The sequence below is a fragment of the Protopterus annectens genome, chromosome 1.part0 (assembly GCF_019279795.1).
Source record: "Protopterus annectens isolate FY-2018-M chromosome 1.part0, PAN1.0, whole genome shotgun sequence".
Lineage (NCBI taxonomy): Eukaryota > Metazoa > Chordata > Ceratodontiformes > Protopteridae > Protopterus > Protopterus annectens.
Window position 1 is genome coordinate 1,171,799,803 of NC_056725.1, and position 18,556 is coordinate 1,171,818,358.

General features: G+C 40.1%; 1 protein-coding gene across 1 annotated transcript in view; it reads left to right on the forward strand.

The window, feature by feature from the left end:
- SEC63 (SEC63 homolog, protein translocation regulator) overlaps positions 1-18,556 on the forward strand; it is a 1,535,741-nt gene that overhangs the window by 200,442 nt on the left and 1,316,743 nt on the right. The window contains exon 4 of the mRNA XM_044065412.1: positions 16,499-16,611. Within this exon, the coding sequence (XP_043921347.1) occupies positions 16,499-16,611 (113 nt within the window). The remainder of the gene's footprint in view (positions 1-16,498; positions 16,612-18,556) is intronic.

An 18,556-nucleotide genomic window follows, 5' to 3' on the forward strand; every position in this document is an offset into this window, starting at 1 on the left:
ATCTGCTTCTGGATGTTAAGGAGTGCACACAGTGTAAGGTACAAGTGGATATTCTTAGCAGTGTTAGTGTTTTCTGTCAGAAATACATCTGCTTACCTTCACTCAGTTGCAGTGGGCAGTAGTCTTCTGCTTTAGACTGTGAGTGAGGAGTCTGTAGCATCAGATCCTGGAAATGGTAATCATGACTTTGAAGTAGTAGAGTTGGGAGAATATTAAGAGCCAGAGTCCTAACGAGTAAGTGAGGTGGTTGTTGCCAGTTCCTTGGTGAGTATTTGATGGAAAGATCTGACTAACTGAGGGGCTTTTGGGCATTAACTTTAGTAGTAGTTATAAAGTGGGTTTGTGAGCCAGGATTATATACAAGTTATTTCAGTGATGAACATAAAGGTGAAATTTATGTGAGCGTATCTGTTACGAGATGGTGGTTTACTGGGTAGAGGTACTAAACTCTGTAGGATTTGTAATGTGCAGTAACAGGATCTCTCTGGACAGTTAGTTGTATTATCAATTGAGCGACAGCTGATGCTCCTAGATCGAACTGCTGAATTAATATAACTAATGGGTTCAGTTGTAATGTTGGTAGGACTAAGCATCATGCTGAAGAAAGTCTTACACTTCACAAGAGTTTAAACACTTATCCAGTTCAAGTACTTTATTTCTTAATATTAAGATGTTATGCCACACAGTCTCAGCAAAGTGAGCATATTGGTTTTAAATAACAGTATGCATGTGAAGTGTTTCTCTGATATTCATGGTGGTGATTTTGAATGACTGGTTGAGTGAGGCTCTATTAAGTATTTTGAGCTTATCAGATCTTCATTTGTCATATGCATGTTAATAAATTTTGGGCCGTACATTTGAAATGTCAGAATATTCTATGATGGCACTGCACTGGAGTTACGAAAGCAGTAGGGTTCTGTATACCTCCCCCCACCTCCAGTCCCCAGTTTTAAGAGAAGGTAAGATGCAATGACTTGCAGCTGAAATTGTGCAACAGTAGATTATCAAAACCCACACTGTTGCATTCTAGACTGAGGGAAAGGAAATTATAGATTTATAATATACAGTCATTTGGACTTTCACTTTTAAATGCTAAGCTGATGAAGGTATTTTTATAAATGTGTGGCTGCCAATTTATGAAATGTATGTTTGATTCTGTTAGACTGCAAAAAATGTATTGGAATGTGTCTTACATGTGAGAGAACATTACAAGAAAGATGTATTTTAATGTTCTGTGCTACAGATGTTGAGAATAGCACTACAAGCATTTAAGACAAAGTGCTTTTGAAATTAATGATGTTAATTAGGACATATTGAAAGTATAGAGCTTTTTGTAGTAGAGCATTGGTTCATATTTGCATACTAAGCTAACTGCCACCAGGGCCTTTATAAGCCTAGCCATACAATTCAACCCAGTTGTGTCCCTCTGTATAATGGGTATTTATTAAGAGTGGGTATGTTAGGAAGTTTCTAGAGTTTATATGGAAAGGTATGTTAGTCTGGGCATTACTGTCTGTCAGACATGGGGGCCAGACCCTGGGTGAAATTCTGATTTCCCATCCATTGGTCAAGGTTACAGTTATTTAGGGGTAGGAATGGACTCTGCTTCACATGAATGGAAACCTTTCCTAGAGCATGGGGATCCTTTGACACGCATATGTCTCACCACCATGTCTTTATATCTAAAGCAAAATTTAAATCCTTGGATTTAGTAGTTCTGATGCTGCCCATTTTGCAGATGTGTGAAAGGTCCATCAGAGCTGGATCAGAGGATGGCTTGTATGCCAGGCATAGATCGCCTGTCAGTAACCTGTAGGAGACAGAGTATGGAGATAGAGCTTTAAAGTTATCCATGTTGGGCATTGTGTGTATACCCTAGATTCTCCTGGTAAGGAACCTTTGTGGGCATTCCAGCCGTTGCATATGTTTGGTCGGGTACATGCTGAAGGGGGGCTTAAATTAGATTAAATAATTTGTCAATTTAATTTGTCTGTGTCTGTTTACTGAGAAAGTCCGTCTGTGTAATGCCCATTTTCAGCGGAGGCTGTGGGAGAAAAGCTGCATTTGTTTAGATTGCATTATACTTGGTTCCAGTTAAACACAGAGTAGTTAAATTTCTATTTACATTGATGCACAGATAGTAGTTACATTTATACATTCTAAGATTTTACAGAACTAGAAGTTACTAAAGCCTGCATGCACCTTAGCTGATTGTACAAGCAGCTTTTATCTTTAAAAATTGTTTTGTCATTTCAGTGAGAGGTTGAGAGTATTCTGTTTAAGGAGAGTATTTAGAGAGTATTGTGTGGTGAGCCCAGCATCTTAATCTGGTGATGAGCAAGTGAACGACTAGGATTGATTGGTCTGATAAGGGCCAAATAGTGCCAGTATGACTTCCTTAGACCTGGATGCCATACTGTTATTTATAAGTTGGGCAGCATAAAATTATTTTCTTACTGCCTTAGCCATATGTTGGACAAAGGTCAGATTACTGTCTCAATATGTTCCCAGATCCCTGACTACTGGGTCAACTCTTAAAGGGTTTCTTATTGATGGAGTAATTAGCCTTGGTGGCAGTTTTCCTCAAAGGCATTATGATGCATTTCTTGGCATTAAGTTTTAGTCCGTAACTTTGGTGTCAGTCATTTGTCTGTGTTAGACCCTCTTGTAAGATGTTTGCATCATGGGGGCAATCTGACTTCTCCCAATTTGCAGTCATTTTGTGAACTTGGTCAGCCAAAGACTCTTGACATTAGCCTACATCTCTGAGAAGTAGATGCCAGATAAACACAGTATCAGCATGGAGCCCTGAGGTACCCTAATGTTGACCAGTCTCTTGGCAGAGGTGGTATAGCCAATCCTGTATCAAACACCTTAGTCAGGTCCAGGTAGGCAGTATGCATGGTTTTCCCTCCTCCATTGCCTTGGTGTATTGGTTGATGTCCTTCCATACCACTGTTGCAGTATTCCTTACAGTAGAGATCCCCTGCCTAGGGCAGCCTGATGTCCAGCCAGTATACCAAAGCCTTAGGTTGTAATAGGGATATTGTATGTCATATATATGCTCCCCATGCATGGCGTAGGGCATAGGTTCATAGGTTCATAGATGGGTACTAGGCTATCGGCCCTAGCCAAAAAATGTACCCTGGCTTTTGCCACCTAAGAAATTTATTTTCCTGTGCCCCTGTCGAGCAGAGCCACAGAAGTGATCCCTGGGGTGAATTTCCCATTTCACACAAGGAATGCTGAGAACAAATCGCTTTATAGCATTCTCAATTTTCGTATGAACCCTTTTACAATATAAGCAAACAGCATATGCAGGTTCACAAACTGCTTTATGCAGGCCCAATGTAGTTCCCATGTGACTGCCAAAGTCACGCATGACCTATTTAAAAAAACATTTTAAAAATTTTAAAGAAGCACCTGTTGAGAAAGATTTGAAGCAGAAGAGACTACCCAATCTAACCACACACATCACAATAATAAACGGTATAAATAGTCACATACGGCACATTATATTAATATATAAAATAATTGTATATACATATATGTTTAAGCCATTAATATGCACTCAAAAAATATTAAAAGCAGTAGGTGTACACATACAACAACATGTACAGCCACTAAATTAACATTTTAAACTCATCGTGCTCATGTGCACAAGATAATTAAAAACATGTCATGAAGTTATTAAAATAAGATGCTAAATAATGCCATGGATACTGTTGCTGTTAGGTTTCAAGGACTATATCAGCATCAGCGTACTATCCATTTTATATATTTTAGTTTCAGGAAATTGGTAATAGAGCTTAAAGCTACAGTGATGGGATCACCAGATCAAAAACATTAAGAGGGCTATTTAAGTGCCCCCACAGAGTCTCAGTAATGTATATCCTTATATAATGCATTCTGAGTGTACTGCCTCTTTCTTTCTTGTGTTCATAATCCAAGTATCATTTAGGACATGTCCATGATACTACATTGGGTAATGACTCCAGTAGACTTAAGGACAGAGTCACACAGATCCCCGAAAATCAGGGAAGATGCCTCCAAGCATATTGGATTTTTTATTGATAGAGGACTAGTAGTTGAATTATCTGATAATGAAGATTGTAAAAGAAATTAAATGATTAATATGCAATTAAAGAATGATATTAATGTGTACCTTGAAACAAAAACACTTAAAGAATAATGAGATTGATTATATTGACATACAAATAATGATATATTTTAATTTTATTAATTATTGGACCACGTTTGTACATTGCTGTTTATTTTTACATTTAATTTGTGTACATGTATATGTATATGTCTTTATATTTTTAATCATTTTTATTTAATTCAATGCATATATTGAATTTTTATATTTTTTATTTTTAATAATTAATATTATATATATGCTATATGCTATTTGTATAAAAATGTTTAATTTGATGCTATATGTGTTAGATTAGTTCTCTTTATTTTTAAATGTGTTTTGTCACTGTAAATGGCTTAGTTTCTTCTTGAACAAATGTCATGATGTGTTTGCAGGAATTTCCCATTTCCCATCCAGTCATCAAGATTTTTCTTGAAGAGTGCTAATGAGGAGCTCTGTTTGACATAGATAGGTAGTCTGTTCCAGAGTATGGGAAGTCTCTGGGATAGGAATCTATACCTCCAGCATGTTCTGTTTATTGTAGTGACAAGGTTTAGGTCCCTAGAGCGTGTAGCTCGGAGGGATTGGGATTTGTTTAAGTGGAGCATGTCCAACAGCTCTGGGTTTGACATAGCTTTGTATGTTAGGCAGAGATCGCCCCTGAGTAGGCGATATATGCGATGGAGTAAAGCTGTAGTTTTTTGAGACGGTCTGCATAGGGCATCTGTTTGAGGCCAGTAATCCTGTTTGTGAGGTATTTCTGTGGTCTTTCCAGTTGTTGTAGATGTCTTGTGAGGTACATACCAAAAGGGGCGTTGTACTCTATAATGGGTCTAATGAGTGATGAGTAGAGGGAAACAATGACCTCTTTTTTTCTGGATAAGAATCCTTTTGTGATGAGATGAGCCACTTAGAAGGATTTCCTGACCACTGTGGCGATGTGATTATCAAAGGAGAGACTACTGAAAGGGGACTCATGGATGTACATTCCTTGGCACAACTTTGCCTCCAGTCCGAATGACATCTCTGTCTATCTGAATGCTATTTGTCTGCTGGTTGCAAAGCCATTTTTCAGATAAGTTCCCCTTTGAGGGTTATCTTATCTTTTACTTGTGGTGGTGGTTTTCATGTTATCCAGAAAAAGGAAATGATAGTGTGGGCGATAGATTCCCCATAAGTATTGTCACGTAGTGATTAAAGGACAACCGCACCCACAGACTCAAAAAAACATGTTTATTTCATCATGGTTTGGTGTTTTCTACATTTTAACACCACTCTGGGATGATTCAGAGCTTTTTAGATATTTGTATACACAATTTCTGACTCTGACCACATGGGGTCTGGCATCTCAAAATAATTCTGACACTTTAGTCTGCCTCTAAGTATCCCAGAATGCATTGTTTGTCTCCAAAAATTGCATCCGATCTGCCACGTTTTCCCCAAAGCTCCTGTCATTCCACTGGTTTTACAGCTGTTATAGTCACCTACTTTTGATTAAAATGTTATCCTTTTTCAATGACTACTTCAAACACAAGCAGTGCAAATGCTACAGAACAGAATTGAAAAGTCCATTTTATTGCTCTTTCTTCTTAGAAATGCTAACTTGATTTCTTTTGTGAAGGCTGAAATCTAGTTCTTCAAGGTATCTCCCTTCCCCCTTCACACCTACCTTCCCTAGCTGTCAAAGAGCTAAGGGTAATTTGACCCAGTAGGTGCTGCGGTAGCGTTGTTGCCTCACAGTTAGACGTTGCCCGTTCGATTCTCAGAGCGTCTTCTGTGTGGCGACGTGCGTGAATGGGCGTTCCTTCGTTGAAGGTTGTGCGTTAGGCCCGGCAAGCCAGCCCGTAAAAATCTACTGCCAATCATTAGCGGACCGGAGTTCCGCTGTGGCGACGCCTAACCGGGAAAAGCCGAAAGACGCAACATCTCTGTGATTGACGGCTCACAGCAGATGACCAGACTAATGAACTGTTTTCTTGTCAGCCTTTCCTTCCTTACAGTGTGAGATTTTTGTTTGTTGCACTCTTCCTGTCAATTTCAGAACCAAGCTCCATAGCACTGGGAATAATCACTGTTTTACAAAGCATCAAAACTCCCTCTTATTTTTCCTTCCTGTTTGGTTAAATAGCTAACAAATGATGCACTATAAACACAAAATATTTCACAGACTTGCATGACAGCACCCACATGCTTTTTTTAAGTGGTAATTTAAGAAAACTATGGTATTGCATACTTGTTATCTGAAGTAGTGCTGTCGATTAATTGCGACAGACATCTGTTTCTTACGTAAAAACATGCATTTAATGTCTACGCATGGTCATTGCAAATTTATGCTCTTAGTTTTTTGCAGCTGTTAGTGTGCTTCTGCCTGTACTTTGTCACATATCGGTAGGGCTCTTCAGAAAAGTGAGTTTATAGTTTGACATTTTTGCTGGGTTGAGTGGGCGCTGGGCAAGGCAGCTCTGAAATCACAGTGAAGGGAGGTCCACTGGCTCTTCTATACAGCATGCAAATCAGGCAGGGATTACATCACTTTGGAGGAGGAAACGTCCCGGTAGCTTAGAGCAAGAGCTCTGGCAGATGTGACATCATCATTTCAGAGCCAGCTAGAGGTTTTTCAACTTGGTTTTCAAAGTGAAAGTAAAACGGTACAGAAAGGTAGGAAATCTAACAGGGAAAACAGTTGAGTGTATCAGTTTTTAAAGCTACATGGGTGATTTTTTGAGGCTGTATCAATGAACAGGGACTAAAAGAAGGCAGCTGGTTGAGCAGTCTGTTTTAATATCCCATTGTCCTTTAATTTTGCTTAGGTGCTTCACATAACCATGTACCATGTCCTATTTGTCAGGCGTTTGTCCCAGAAACTTAAAGTAGACATTTCACCTTTTTAGCTATTTACTTGGAGAACCGACATCTTAAATTCTTGGCTCAGGGTACTATGGTGGAATTGTCCCGACCCGAGGGTCAACTGTCCGTGAAGGACAAGAAAGTTTGGTTGGATTCTTTGGCTGTACTGCCTCCACTGGACATCTCTCTCTCTCCCTTGCTGCTGGTGAAAGCCCAGAGAACAGCCTGATTATTCTGTCAGATTCCTCTGCCCCAACCGCTTCGGAGGCCAGCATGGATTTGGCTTCTCTCACATCCCCGGAGTCGCTGCAGACATCTGCTTCTGCTGTTCAAGGGGTAACCATGGCTGATTTATTTCTGAAGGGCTTTATGGTGTTCTGCAAATCCTTGTTGGGGAGGGGTCTGAGCCACCTAAGATGTTTAGGGCTGACATCCCTTTGAAAAGAAGAAGACTAATCACATTCCTCCTGCTCCTAAGGATCCTCAGCATGAATGGCAGTATTTCACACTGGGTTTGTTTAATGCCCTAATGGTTTTGAAGCCCCCCTTAGGGGGGTTTCTGCCCCTGTTCCCCCCTTGGTCTTCTACTCCTCTTAAGAATCCTAGGGAGCAGGTTTCATCTGATGGAGGAATCTTTGACCTTTTCCTCCAGATTCCCTGTCCCTTGGCTTATGGCTCTGTGGAAGAGGATTCTATTCGTCCTAATTCTCCTTTTGAGGAGATTTCCTTTGGGGATATGGTTTCCTGTATGATGAATTTTAAGCGGGATTGTACACAGGTCTCTGATCAACAGAGGTATTATGAGCTCATTCAGATGGAATTTCCCAAGCCCTCTGGTGTTCCTCTTGTTCACTCTGACTTGTTGGATACTTTTTCTGCAGCTTCTCAGGCTCCTGATTCCTTGTCCTCTGCTCCTAAAAACCTGAAGTTTTATAAGGTGCCTGATAAACATTTCTTTGCAGCTGTTCCTCTGCTAACCTTTCTGTTATTTCTGTTTTTGCTGATAAGCCATCTAAGCTTTTACTTTCTACTAAGCTGCTCCACTCTGACAAGGACAGCAGAGCCACGGAGAGGTTAGGTAAGAAAGTGTATATTGCTGCTACTCTGGCATTCAGGGCTATGAATTACCAGGCCCATATGACCAGGTATATTTTGGCCTTTCTCAAACTTTTCAGGTTATTTCAGACCTTTCTGATTCTGAGGGGAAGGCTTCAGTCCTCTTTGTCAGGATCCTTTTCTCAAGTGGCTCATCATTCCATTAAATGTAGTTATGAGACAGCTGATGCCTATTTTACATTTGCTGCCTTTGGTCATCTGTTGAGGAGGTATTCCAGATTCAACAATATTAAGGCTAAGCTGATTGATGCTCCTCTTTCAACAGCAGCAGAACGAAAGAGATTTTTATTAGCTCAACAGCAGCAGAACAAAAGATTTTTATTAAGTCCCTTCAGAAAAAGGGTAAGGCTATGCAAGAATTAAAACATAATTTTGTTTCCCCGTTCCCAGAATTTCAGAGGAATTACCCTACTAAATCTGCTTTTGTCTGTAGACGGTCTTGCCCTCCTTGCAAAGGTAAAAAGGGTTAGTAGAAGGGCTCGTTCTGTTAAGCTTACTCAAACTCCTTCAGCACAGAAGCCTCTTTTTTTCCAGACAACCCAGGTTCTGTATCTTCTCTTCCCTCCTCAGCCAAGTTATCTGTCCCTTCATCTTTCCTTATCCCTTCCAAACTGGTTAAGGATCACTGAGGATTCTTGGGGTTTATCCATCATTTGTCAGGGCTATTGCATGGTTTGGAATCCCACTCTACCCCCCTTTTGGGGCATTCTTCAACCTCCTCAGCAAGAACTACCTTTTTTTTTTTCCAGATGATCTTTGGAGTCTTTTGTCTCAGGGAACCATCCAAGCAGTTCTGGCTCCTCAAAAGAGGAAGGGATTTTATTCCAGAATGTTTCTGATTCCCAGGAAAGAAGGTACCTGGAGACCCATTCTGGATCTCTCCCAGCACAACACTTTTTTTGAAGGTTCCTTCCTTTCGGATGTTATTCCTTCAAACCTTGTTTCCTCCTCTTCTTCCTCAGGCTTTCTCTCTCTCTCTCTCTCTCTCTCTCTCTCTGGAGCTCAAGAATACCTATCTCCATATCCCTGTTAATCCCCTTTTCCAGAAATGTTAACGTTTCTCTGTTGCTTCCTTGAATTTTCAGTTTTCTGCTTCTCTGCTTTGCCCTTTGGCCTTTCTACTGCCCCAGGGGTCTTCACCAAATGCCTCGCTCCTGCAGTTGCTTTTGCAGGATGAAGGGAGTACAGATATTTCCTTATCTGGGCAACCTGCTCATTCAGGCTTCCTTTACAGAGATTTTGCTTCAACATCTTCTCTATGCTGTTTGTCCCCTACAAAGTTTAGGGTTTACACTGAATTTCCAAAAATCCTTCCTGACTCTTTCTCAGGATCATGCTTTTCTTGGGTGTAGGCTCCAGACCACTCCAATGCTGACATACCTGCCTACTCCAAGGGCTTTAACTCCAGTTGCCTTCTTTCAGTCCTTCCTCTGTCCCTCCATATGAGAAAGTTCCAGTGGCTCTTAAAGTCAGTCTGGCTTCAACATTCTCATTTTTTAGACTTTCCGATTTCTCTTCTCTCATGTCTTAAGCTGTAGCTTTAGTGGTTAGAGTCATAGATTGTCCTTCAACCCAGGGCTTCCTTTTTAATCTCCACTCCCCACTCAGGAACTCTTTTCAAGCGCTTCAGATATGGGATGTGAAGCTTCCTTTGGCCCTGTGAAAGTTTAGGGCCTTTGGCCTCTGTCAACAAAAGGACCATATCAATATCGGAGATGAAAGCTCTTCTCCTGGCCCTTCAGGCCTTTCGTTCTCTTTTTCTTCTAGGACTCCTCAAATGCTTCAGACAATACCACACTGATGTGGTACATCAACCAACAAGGGGGAGGGGGGGGCACAGTCTTGCCTGAGCAGCTAGTCTACACAAGAGGTTTGGGATCTAGCTGTCCAGTATCAGGTGAGTCTTCAGGCTGTTTATATCCCTTCAGATCAGAACATTGTGGCAGACTGAACAGGTCCATTACACAGAATCATGAATGAATGCTTCACAGAGATGTTTCTGGTCATTGCCCACCAGTAGGGTACTCCACTCCGTAAGTAGATGTTTTTGCCCTCCCCTGTGAATAAACAACTTCCTGTCTTGCACCAGAGTCTGTGTCCTCTGGCTTGGAAGGTGGATGTCCTATTTTTTTTTTTCTGGAAGGAGATGTTTCTTTACGCCTTTCATCTCCTTCCTCTCATACTGAGGGTCCTGTTCAAGATGGAACAAGCTGCTCCCAGAATCTTGTTGATGACTCCTTTTTGGCTCAGACAGCATTGGTTTCCTCTTCTGCCTTTGGCCAAGGGCAGTCATCGCAAGTTACCTCATAGGGCAGACCTACTCGCACACAAGGGATCTCTCATCCATTCCCACTTGTCAGCTCTTCATCTGATGCTGTGGGTGATAGGGTTTTGATCACTTTTGAGCACCTCTTTTCTGTGGACGTGCTTTGGGATCTGCAGGAGACCAGGAAATTTCATTTGTTTAAATAGAAGAGATTTTCTGTTTTTTTTGTCTTCCTCATAACTTGGATCCACTTTCTGTGGAAGTTCCTTTGGTTCTCTTATTTGTGTGAATTGCTCAGTGCTGGGGTGGCATACTCTTCTGTTAAAGCCCACCTGTCAGCCATTTCTGCTTGTATGCATTTGACTCCTCCTTTGGCTTGTAGATTTGAGGTCAAACAATTCCTTAAAAGCATCCTTCGATTGGGTCTCCAAGGAAGCCTATTCCTCCTTCCTGGGACCTTAAATTTATCCTGGAAAAATTTACTCTGGCTCCTTTTGGAGCCTGCAGCTTCAGCTTCTTTACCGCATTGTTTTTGGAAGACTGTTGTTTGGCCGTTACCTCAGCCAGAAGGGTGTTTGAGTTGCAGGCCCTTATGGCTGTTCCTCCTCCTTTACTCTTGTATAAGGACAGAGTGTCTGTCTGTAGTAATCCTTCTTTATGCCCAAGGTGGTTAATAAGTTGTCCATTAATCAGTGTATTGATTAGCCCTCTTTTTTTCCCCTTCTCTGCAGTCTAGTAGTGAGAAGGTTCTTCACACCTTGGATTTGCATAGACAACTCCAATATTTTTTGGATAAAATTAAGCCATTTGTAAATCTGAGCAACTTTTTGTTTCCTTTCATTGTAAGTATTTAGGTTTGACTGTTTCTAAGCAAATGATTTCTTCACGGATATTTTAGGCTATTTCCTTTTGTTACTCTTTTCATGGGAAAAGACTTTCTTCTGTTAAGGCTCATTCTACCAGGACTGTGGCTTCTGGTGCATTTTTTTTTCAGAGGATTGGATACCTCCTCCATTGAGGCAGCTACTTGGACTTCTGTGCATACTTTTACTAACCACTATACGTTTGATGTGGTTTCCAGGGTAGAGCTACATTTGCCAGGGTTATCCTGCTTGGCTTCCTTGACGGCTCTACTGGAACTTCCTTCTCCCACCTTTCCTCTTGAGCGTTTGTACACTCTCTACAGTAAGGAATACTGCAACAGTGATATGGAAGGACATAGTACAGTTATGTAAAATCTTACCATAACAGTAGATGCCCTTCTCTTCATTGTTGCAGTATTCACTCCCTCCCTCCTCCCCCTGTTTCTTTGTCTTTCTTGGATGCCCTTCTCTTCATTGTTGCAGTGTTCACTCCCTCCCTCCTCCCCCTGTTTCTTTGTCTTTCTTGGATGCACATGTTCCTCTTTTCTCCTTGGGTTGTTGTTCCTCCTGGGGCTTTTTAGTTCTGTGGAAAGCAAGTCTGTGCATCACCTTTATGCCCTGCACTGTGGGTGGGGAGCATGCATGTGACGTACAGTGTCCCTATTACAACCTAAGGCTGTGGTATACTGGCTGGATGTTGAGCTGCCCTAGGCAGGGGATCCCATGTTGTAAGAAGTACTGCAACAGTGAAGAGAAGGACATCTACTGTTATGGTGGGATTTTACACTACTGTACTGTATTAGGCATGTACAATGCTTTAATCTTAGTTTGTACTAAGTTGTTAAATGACTTTAACAACATGTATTATTGCCAGTGCTTTTTCAGACTCTTGTGATGTTATGTTAGTGCTGCTGACTTCCATTAGTTTCCTTTGCCTTACCCTGGCGTAGTTCACCATCTTTTATTTCGCACCATGTAACCTCATGCCCTACCTTGCTAATAGAATGGGTGAGACAGGCAAGTGGTGCACGTGTATTCCACTTCAGCATGGTATTTGTAGGTCCTCACTTTCATTGCTTTTTGGAGTCTTCTGCTAAACCCTCTGACTGTTGCACCTCTTGGAGTCCTGCTCCATGTTTTGTATTTGGACTAGTAGGTTGCAGAGATTGTCACAAACTCTGGGCACACGTGGTTAACCAGATCTGGTGGCAAGGTTGCTGACTGGCTAAATGGAGTACAGCCCAGTTGACTCTCTCTCCTGGAGGCAGGGGCTTCCAGCCTGTGTGACTCACCTTTGAGGGTGTGGTAGTAGTAGTCTCCCCTGACCCTGGGATGTATCAAAAGCCACAATTTTAACACTGTCTATGGAGAAGACCCACCTTCTTGCTGGGCTTCCCAGCTGACCCTCAACTAGTCATAGCAAACCAGCTGAGATTGCATTTAAGGCCAATACCTAATCCCTTTCTGACTGCATCAACAGAGCTGTAGACCTTGGTAACTTAAACAAGGCATCATCTGCTGGAAGCCACACCTTCAGCATAATAATGTACAGCAAACAAAATTTCTAGCCATTACACCTACATGTATTAATTACTGGTCAAAAGGCAGCACGTTTTAACTTAAGTGTCTGGGGCAAATTCATTCTAAGCCCATATTCTTGACCCATAAATTGCTAACTGCTTCCGTGAGGCCTCAGTGGTGTAAGAATCATTCTCTTTCAAATTCAAAAGATAGAATGCTAACCAAAAGTAGTGTGGCAAATCTAGACAGCTGCGACAGGTGGAAAATACTTTGTACACTCTGTCGGGTCTCTTGTGCAGGAATACTAGTCCAGTGTTGTATCTGGTCTTTAATGAGTGTTGCACAATCCGAAACTTCAGCCTTTTTGGATAGCCCCATAAACCCAATATTTTTACATCCACCTCTATCTTCAAGGTCAACTAATTTAATGAAGTCTGACCAGCATAGCATCTGTCAACAGGTTAACTCTTTTCGTTTGAGTCCAAATTGGAAAGTCAGTCAGAATGGTCGGAGACTGTGTTTCAGCTCTTAAATTGTAGAGTCAGTTCTAGCATGTGTACCATTAGGAGAACAAATGTTATCCATACTCTCCATGTTGTTGTTGGCTGTCTGAGTCAAAGCTGCAATGTTTATTGAAACCTGATAGGGCAGAAGATCAACCATGGCGCTCTGGTAGGTCTCCATGGTTTCCTTTAGCAGTTGTCTTTTTTCCTTTCTTCATGCTGACCCTGGGGCACTTCAGCAGTGAAACATTTCAGCAACAAGAATATGTCCATAAAAGTCTCGGTGTAAATTGCTGCGTGTCTCTTAGTGATGAGAGAGCAGCACAGTAGCAGTCATGACCCATGGTTACTTTTACCTGAAGTCCTAGAGGGCAGGAACTCTTAACCACAGACTGCCCCTGTGCAACTAATTACAGCCACTATTTGATTTTGATCACAGATAGCTGATGTATGCCTATACATTAATAAGTACTTAACAGTAATTTGACCCCACACACACACACACACACACACACACACACACACCTGCCCACCAATTGCAGCCATTTTATTATCTTTGTACACTTCTCAGTTCGATTGTGATCAAGAGAATGAATAAGTAAATTAATAATGGTTACATTAATGTTCTTCAGCTCTGTTCATTCATTCACATGCATTGCAGCACATTACAACCTCCTCCATACAGATGCGTCCCCAGTGAAGCCCTTTTATTGATGTGTATAGCTCTGATGTATTCCTGTGATGGAATGAATAAGTAAATGATGACTACAGTAAATATATTTCAGCTTGTTGCTGTCATATACATAACAGTGCAACATATTGCAGTCCGTCCTCTTTCTATGAGTGTGTACGTGTATATATATATATATATATATATATATATATATATATATATATATATATACATATATATATATATATATATACATACATATATATATATATATACATATATATACATATATATACATATGTATATATATATATATATATATATATATATATATATATATATATATATATATATACACATATATAAAATGTGTGTATGTGTGTGTGTGTGTATATATATATATATATATATATATATATATATATGTATGTATGTATATAATATAATGTGTGTGCATGTATATATGTATATAAAAGTACACACACACGATCATTAACTGCAGCCAGTGTATTGATTATGTACATATATATAATGATTTTGATCAAATGATCAATGTATTTCACATTGTTGCTATTTAATCAGTGTGGCTATTATTCTGTCATGCAAACACATTGCAGTCCATTGTGAACCTTGAATGAGTATAGACAGACACCCCCCCATACAGGTGACTAACAGTTACTGCCATTTCATTGATCTCGTACACCTCAAATGTATGATGTTGATCAGATGAATAAGTAAAAGCTGCACCAATATTGAATTTCAGCTTATTGCCATCAGATTGATGGAATGCAACTCCTACTTTACATCCACACACAGGTAGATGAACACAAAATAGCTGTCTAAAAGATAAAAAAACACAGGCATAGATGTGCCCGCTAATTACAATCCTTTGACTGTGTGCGCCTCCAGAATTGGATTGTGATTGACTGAATAAATTACCGCTACAGTAATGCTTTCTGTGCGGAGTCTGCATGTCCTCTCTGTGGTCGTGTGGGTTTCCTCCTGGTGCTCCGGTTTCCTCCCACACCCCAAAGACATGCTGTACGTGGATTGGACACTCTAAATTGGCCCTAGGCGTGATTGTGTGCACTTTCTGTGGAAGGTTGGGCGCTGGGCTGGCAACTCAACATCGTAAAACTCCACTGCCAATCATGAGCAGACAGGTGATCCGCTGTGGCGACCCCTAACCGGGAAAAGCCGAAAGAAGTCACCAGTCTTGTACAGTGCAGGCCACTGCTACTCCCCCTGCATCGTGTGTATGTACACATTGTCTAATTGCAGCCATTTTGACTATTTACACCTTGGATGTCTGTGATCAGATGAATAAATAATCTCAACATCAGTAATGTATTTCAGCTATTTTACTGTCAGAAGCATACAGTGCAATGTTAACTGTGTAAAAGAAAAAAATGTACACATGCCAGACACACAAATAGAAATTACCTGTAGATATGGAAAAAAATGCATACTGTCCTGTAGTCTGGCTGGCACTGGTATTGTTGAGCAGAATAGCACCAGTAACATTCTAAACACAAGTCATTAAAGGTTAATTTAAAAAAAAAAAAAATGTGTGTGTGTATATATATATATATATATATATATATATATATATATATATATATATATATATACATGCAGTTTTTTTGATTTAGGTTACCTCAGGCACCAGTCATCTGATGCATCATCATCCAATATAATGCTTCATCAAGCAGTCCAATCATTCCCCATGGAAGCATTGCTTCACCCTCTCCCCCGGAATGGCAATGGAGGGCCTGTAATATGGTATAATTGCCTTATTCTGTATGGAATGTATATGTAAGTGCTGGACTGTTTTAAAACTATCCCAGCTGAGTAAGCCAAACTTTTTTGTTCCTTTTCAGAAACTGGAAATCTGTACATGCATTCCAAGTCATAAAACTGGAAATTTGACTATTTCTAAGCAGAAGAAGAAAACACTTAAAAAGCAGTGTTTTACTTTTCATATGGGGGGCTGTAGCCAACAGTACAGTACTATGATGTGCACATGGCAGTGGAGCTATGTAGAACATGATAATGGTGGCAGAGACCTTAAAGAAAAGGGGTGGGGTGGCCAAGGCAGGTAATCTGAGGAGTATTCTTGTTTGGGAAGTATGGAGTACCATATGCAGCATGGAATGTGCAGCCAGGAAGTATTGAGTGTTGGGAGTAATAAATCATTAGCCATTTCCCAGGATGCAAAAAATATGTGACAATAGATTCCACTTTAGCTTCTCCTGTAAGCATTAAGACTGGAATTATTTTTTTTCTATTCTTCTAGTGCTGTTGTTTTTGTTTTTTTTTAATTTATCCAAGTTGTGAGCAGCTGTTGTATAAGTATTTAAATGTAGTGTCACTAAAAATCAGTGCATTGCCAATGTTTTAATGCATCCCTGACTTGTTCACTGTTTTGTCCTAAAATTGGAAAATTAAGGGTGCAATAATACACATTGCCAAAACCTTTAGTGAGCCAATAATAGAATTAATATCAAACATTTCTTACTCTGCTGTTTCTGTAAATTTTTTCATGTTTATTTGTTGAATTTTTGTAAATAGGGTGCAGCTCCAGCAGAAATAAGAAGGCAATATCGACTTCTGTCTCTGAAATTCCATCCAGATAAAGGTGGAGATGAAGCTATGTTCATGAGAATTGCTAAGGCTTATGCTGCGTAAGTTGTTGCTGCTCACTACTAGGGAATGTTGTTTGAAATTAATAAAATTGGGTGCTTTTTGTGAATGCGCTGAGAAATGCTAAGATCTACTGTATACCACTTCTTGTAGATGTTCAGAAAGATGTCTATTGTCTTATTTTGCTTTCCTTTAAAATATTAAACTACTTTATGTTGTATTGGTTATATTAGGCTGTAGCTGTTTTCAATATTATTTCGTATAAACTCCCTCAGAATTGTCTGACACAATTGTTTGCCACTATGGTATCCCATGTACTTGTAGAGTAACAAACTCGATAAGAGTTATGAAAAAAAAGACTGTCTAGACTGCCGAAAGAACCTATTTCTGGCTGAAGAGCATTTGTGGGGCTAGTTTTATGGTGTTGCAACATCATTAGGGTCAAGTAGCTGTGGAAAAATGTGGGAAGAGGGGCATGTGATGGTAGAGTGACATGGGTATCAAATTGAAATGAGTAGTTTAAAGTGAACTTAGGTAAAGCTTAAGTGTGGTTTAGATGATGATTTCCTGAAAATACCATTATCAGGTTGAGAATTGTGAATTTAAAAAAGAATAAAGGAAGGTAGTAAAGAGCTAGTATAACACCTGGTGAATTTCGTAGCTATGGAACTTGTTTCTTGGTATGTTTAAAAATGAGCAAAAACACATTTTTAAATGTGTGCTTAGAAAGCTTTCAGGGTTAGAAGTATTTTGCACATATTTAAGTGCATCAAACTGCAAACAGTAAAATGTTTTGTTTCTTGATAGCTAGGTGAGCATGCTAAACAAGTCACCTCATTTTTGGATACAGCCTGAGACTGTCAAAAATATGTAGTAACACCAAGTCTGTAGAGACTGTGCAAGTACATGACTGCACAGATGATAAACAGCAGTATATACACAGAGAAGTAGGCCCCTCAGAAAAGGTTAAAGAAGGAAAATGCTTAGTGTTATGAAGTGCATGCGTATAGTAGCATATCATGTTTGTAACTAGACACAGCTGGAAATCAGCTATGCATTGGTGACTGTAAAAGCACTTAACGGAGTGGGAGGTGAGGAGGATTAAGGTACTTGTGCATTGTTCTGTGGAGGTCCTATAGAAAGTACTCCTTAAGATCATTATTTTTGTAGAACATGTACTTGGAATGAAGCCACAGTGCAGTATGCTGTAGCTGAGCTAGCTTCACCAAAATATTTAAGGAGACAACCGTAATGGCAGGTGTGCTCATAATTATAAGCAACATCTACCAACAGAAATAATCAATGTCCTGAGGGAAGGTAGTACCACTGTGAGCAAGTGAAGGGCACCATCTTCTCAAGATCAATATGCAGAATGAACAACATTCTAGTACCAAGAAGGAGAGTAGGAAATGGGATGATAAATGATGAGGCTGGATAGAAACTACACTGTCCTATTGGATAAAGTTATTAATTTGAATATGCCACAGTTACACTATGTAAGGTCAACAAGGAAATTGGTGCCTCTTTTAGATTTCTTTTTTGCGCATTGTGACTACTACACTACTCAAAGCTCATTCTTTTATATGTTAGCCATGTCCTAGTTTATCACCTTTTCTAGCCCAGTCAGTTGTCTTCCTCTTAACCTGTCCAATACTCTGGTCTATATTATGTGATCGAATGTTTAGTTAAGCGAATAATGTCGATCGCAACATGTTGATGACCCAAAACTACACAGGGAAACAATGCCGTTGTCCTACATAAACAAAAAAAATAAAAATAAACACAAATGAGTGGGGGGGAGGGGCTGTGCCCACACACACACCCTAACTAAATATACCAACTCCGAGATTGCTCCACATTGAAAACAGGGCAAAATCCATGTAATGGCCAAATGACTTTTTTCCCCGAGTGGAAACTGCCATTAGTGGTTTTGGGTCTTCGACGTTTAGTTATTCTGTTAACTAGCGTCATGAATATGACAGTACC